General features: G+C 52.0%; 1 protein-coding gene across 1 annotated transcript in view; it reads right to left on the bottom strand.

Annotated features, from left to right (window-relative positions):
* Pycr2 (pyrroline-5-carboxylate reductase 2) overlaps positions 1 to 4,457 on the bottom strand; it is a 5,602-nt gene extending 1,145 nt beyond the window's left edge. The window contains exons 1-6 of the mRNA XM_052200689.1: positions 4,203 to 4,457; positions 3,918 to 3,988; positions 898 to 1,077; positions 557 to 778; positions 255 to 347; positions 1 to 164 (exon numbers count right to left, since the gene is read on the bottom strand). Of these exons, the coding sequence (XP_052056649.1) occupies positions 1 to 164; positions 255 to 347; positions 557 to 778; positions 898 to 1,077; positions 3,918 to 3,988; positions 4,203 to 4,269 (797 nt within the window). The 5' untranslated portion in view covers positions 4,270 to 4,457. The remainder of the gene's footprint in view (positions 165 to 254; positions 348 to 556; positions 779 to 897; positions 1,078 to 3,917; positions 3,989 to 4,202) is intronic.
* Between the last annotated feature and the right edge of the window lie 322 nt (positions 4,458 to 4,779).

Below are 4,779 nucleotides of genomic sequence, written 5' to 3'. Positions count from 1 at the left end.
CTTGTCCGGATACAGGAGGCCTCGACTGCATTGATGAGCAGAGAGCGGAAGCCCCCACTCTCCAGGAAGTGCAAGGCATGGATGGTGGCGCCCCCGGGGGAGCAGACGTTGTCCTTGAGCTGGCCTGGATGGTCCTCTGAATCCAGCAGCATCTTAGCCGCTCCCTGGGGCACAAAGCAGCATCAGAGTCGGCCTAGGCCCAGCTCAGTATCCCCCAAACACAACCCTAAAGCCAAACACGCAAAGACACTAACCAGCAACGCCTGAGCTCCTAGTCGGACTGCCAGGCGTCTCGGCACGCCCATCTTCACTCCGCCATCTGCCAGCGCATCCAGGGCCATAAACGCCTGTGGAGATACGCTCTAAACCCAAGAAAGGAGCATCCACGCACCCACACCCCAGAGGAGGCTTTCTCCGGTGACCCAAACTAATCCTAAAGGTAAGCTCCTCCCACCAGCCAGCCATGTCCAATAGACGTGCCAGCAGCCCTCTCATCTGCCAGCCCCTCCTGCTGCCTGGGATTCAAGGAGCCAGTGGGCAAGTTTGGGGCACTCACGTAGGCAGGCCCGCTGCCGCTGAGCCCTGTGATAGCATCGATGAGGTCTTCTTCCACCTCTGTGCAGAAGCCCACACTGCTCATCAGCTGCTCCAGAAGCTTCCCGTCTTCCACCAGAGCATGGGTGCCTGTGGCATACACAGTGGCCCCTTCTCGCACCACCACAGGCGTGTTGGTCATGCAGCGGATCACTTTGGGGGCTGGCTGGAAAGCCATCAGTTTCTAGAGGAGGACAGCAAGCCAACTGAGTGTCCAGGCCACAGCTCCCCCTGGTCTGATCCATCAGCAGCCACTCCCAGGCCACCCCGCCTCTCACACAATGGGCACCGGGGCATCAGCACCTTCTCCACAGAACTGATGGTGACGCCGGCTGCACAGGACACCACGATGTGCCTCTCCTGCACGTCGGCCCCAATCTCGTCCAGTATGAAGGGGATGATGTGGGGCTTCACAGCCAGGAACAGGACGTCGCTGTGCCGCACAGTATCCTTATTGCTTCGGGTCAGATTCACACCCATCCTCTGCAGGAGAAGGTGACCCTGTCAGTACTGCTCGGTAACATGGCTGAGCCCCATGCCACCCACGGAACAGCAGACCCTCTCTGTCAGCTGCAGCCAACACTCTATTCTGTGCCTTCAGGACTCTGTGACTATCCCCAAATGACAATTTTCCTTTCCTGCCACTGGGCAAGTGTACTGGCTGGTTTTGTGTGTCAACTTGACATAGGCTGGAGTTACCACAGCCTGGTCTACAGAGTGAGTTCCAGGACAGCCAGGGCTATAAAGAGAATCCCTGTTTCAGGAAAAAGAAATCCAGCTGGGGGGCATTTTCTCAATTAGTAACCAAGGGGAGGAGGCATTATGGGTGGTGCTATCCCTGAGTGGTAGTCTTGGGTTCTATAAGAAAGCCAGGGGAAGCAAGCCAGTAAGAAACATCCCTTCATGGCCTCTACATCAGCTCCTGCTTCCTGACCTGCTTGAGTTCCAGTCCTGACTTCCTTTGGTGATTGACAGTGATGTGGAAGTGTAAGCTGAATAAATCCTTTCCTCCCCAACTTGCTTCTTGGTCATGATGTTTGTGCAGAAATAGAAACCCTGACTAAGACAAATTGGTACCAGCATAGTGGGGTATTCCTGTGACAACCTGACCATGTTTTGGGGAGGACTATGGAAGGCCTTTGGAACTTTGGGTAGAAGATCCATTCGGTGTTAAGAACTCTGTGGGATGTTGTGTAGGGGCTTAGAAGATAATGTTGAGAACAGTGCTGAGGATGGAGGCCTGGCTTATAGAATTTCAGAGGGAAGATTAAAGACTTTTATCAGGGCTGTTGCTATTTTGATTATGAAGATTCTGTGGTTTTGGTTAGCTGAGACTAAAGAATCAGCTGTTGATTAACAAGATACCAGAACTACTAAAGTGAAAATTTTGCATTACTGGGACTACTGATGCTGGTTAGTTGGAGCTAAGAAATTAGTGGTGATTAAGAAGAGACCAGCATCACTGAGGTGAAATCTGAGAAGTATTTTCTGAGAGCACAGAGGCTGTGTTCCAGAGATAGCCAAGGTTGTACCTTGTGCTGTGGCTAGACTTGGTACTGTGTAAGAGTCCCCCAGGTGGTACTGGTTTTGAAGGCATGAAAGGGTCATGAAGAGCAGCTGAGGCTCTGCATTGTGAGAGGCCACAAAAGGCCATTGGTGAAGGTGCAGCCTCAGTTGCAATTGCTGGCCCAGGACTTGAAGGGGTCATGCATAGGAGCTGAGGCTTGTCACCCTGATGAGAGCCTATGAGAGGCTACTATTGGTGAAGCCTAATTGTAGTGGAAGACAGCAGTGTTTTGGAGACGAAAGTACCATGCAATGACCACCAAGAACAGCAGCAGCAGTGGAGTACAGACAGCTGGAGCCTAGAAGACAAGCTGTGTGCTACAAAGGGCAGAGCTGGAGAGGTGACTCAAGCCCTTGGAAGAGCCTGGAAGATCGTGAGTGGATCCCAGACAATGAACCATTGGAGTTTGATTTTGCTTTTGATTGTGACTGTGCCCTGATATTTTTCCCTCTTGAAGAAAGGTATTTTAGTAGAGCCCACAGTTAAGATACTTTCAATTGCAAAAAAAAACCTTGGATTTTAAAAGATATTGGATATTTTAAAGGTACTGAACTTTTAATATGCAAGACTGTGGGACTTTTAAAGTTATTTAGGTCTTGGGGATGAATAGGGTTGAGGCTTAATAGTGATGTGTTTGTGTGTCAGGTTGACAAGGGATCAATTATACTGGCTGATTTTGTGTGTCAACTTGACACAAGCTGGAGTGATCACAGAGAAAGGAGCTTCAGTTGGGGAAGTGCCTCCATGAGATCCAGCTGTGGGGCATTTTCTCAATTAGTGATCAAGTGGGGAGGGCCCTTTATGGGTGGTACCACCTTTGGGCTGGTGTTCTTGGGTTCTATAAGAGAGCAGGCTGAGCAAGCCAGGGGAAGCAAGCCAGTAAGAAACATCCCTCCATGGCCTCTGCATCAGCTCCTGCTTCCTGACCTACTTGAGTTCCAGTCCTAACTTCCTTTGGTGATTGACAGCAATGTGGAAATGTAAGCTGAATAAACCCTTTCCTCCCCAACTTGCTTCTTGGTCCTGATGATTTGGGCAGGAATAGAAACCCTGACTAAGACAGCAAGTAATGCAGATGTTTCACAGCAAGCTTCCCCACAATGGTCAGAAAAGTGGCTGTTTCCTCAACCCCAGCAATCACTGAAGAGCTGAGGGAGACAGCTGAAGTGTCAGCACCCAGAGGCTGGGAGCAGAGCTGCCAAGCCCACTCCCAACCTAGCAGCTGTTTACCAGAGTAACAAGCCTCCCCAGCACCACCCCCGCCTCGAGTACCAGGGCCCTGCAGTGTTGGGGACATAAGCCTATACTAGGCACAAACACTGTCCATAGCTGCCTCCTCTGCTGACCTGTCCCACATTGGCCAGATGTTAGAAGACCTAGGACATTGAGCTTTATTTTGAGAAACTAAGTAACTTACAAAATCCCCTCCCAACGCTGTCATTTACAACAGCAAAGGGCTACAGCAACTGAGAAAAGGTCTCGGTAAGCAGAATGTTCCAGACTTAGAAGCCAACACGGACTATGCGATGGAATTTAAAGCGAAGCACACTAACAAACAAAAAGAATCTTAAATGTCTGGATCCGACTCTAACTTTGCCTGGGAGCTCCCACCACACAGGTCTGCCTCCGAGAAGGTGCAGGGCTTATAAAGATGACTTCCCTGGGGGAGGGTCAGAGCCAGCCAGGCTCAGGGCATCTCAGGACACGCTTTTTCCTGGGTCTCCACCTCTTGCCCACCCCCCTCCATCCCTCCTACCCTGAGCGCAGACACCGTGGGCAGGTCCATTTCCGGGGAGCTGGCTATTATCTTGTGAGCCGACAGGACACCTACAGTGAACAAAGTTTTTTAACTGTGGATCATGGTCCAATCATGCAGTCCATCAATGGAAGCCAACAGCAGCTCGAGCACTGCCAGCCTCCGACGCTATGTTCCAAGATGGATGCGAATCTACCATCCATCCATTCACATTCACTCCTCGCCCACCCACCCACTCACTCGCGAGTTCACTGTGGTGAGAAGGAAGGCTGACGACGCGCTCACCTGCAGCCGTGAAGCCCCGCGCCAGAGCACAGGCCAGTTGGCCCGCGCCGATGAAACCCACGCTCATGGCCGCAGGATCCCGGCGAGCGCCGACTCGGAGACTCTGGAAATCCCGGGCTCAATGTCCGCGCGTGGAAAAAGACGGATCCGAATTGCTCGGAACAGTTTTCAAACCGGGATGCACTTGATGAACACAGCTAGGAAGGCCCAAGTATCCCTGAGCATCCACAGCCAAATACGCAGCCTCCGCTTGGCCACGTGCCCCAGGCAACCAATCGGAGGCTCGGATATCGGTGTGGACCAATCGGCAGCGCCCTCAGGCAGTGCGCCCGCCTCCTGCTCGCGCGGCGGGTGGAACTTGTTAGCTTCACTGGAGCCTGTCTGCGTGGACCTATCTAGGACGCTGGTAATTCCTGGTTAGAAGAGTTGGTTTCTAACCTAGTCCAGGAGTGAGACCTCCAAAACGCCTTTAGAGATGAACCCCACGTGGACACCAGGCTACAGCTAGCCGGCTTCGGCATGCTCTTTCTGAAGCAGAATTAGGTAGAAAAGACAAATTAGTAGATCATGATTTGTT

This window comes from Apodemus sylvaticus, chromosome 12 (genome assembly GCF_947179515.1).
Source record: "Apodemus sylvaticus chromosome 12, mApoSyl1.1, whole genome shotgun sequence".
In the NCBI taxonomy this organism is placed as follows: domain Eukaryota; kingdom Metazoa; phylum Chordata; class Mammalia; order Rodentia; family Muridae; genus Apodemus; species Apodemus sylvaticus.
The sequence above is the reverse complement of the archived record's forward strand: the minus strand, read 5'-3'. Positions and strand labels throughout refer to the sequence as shown.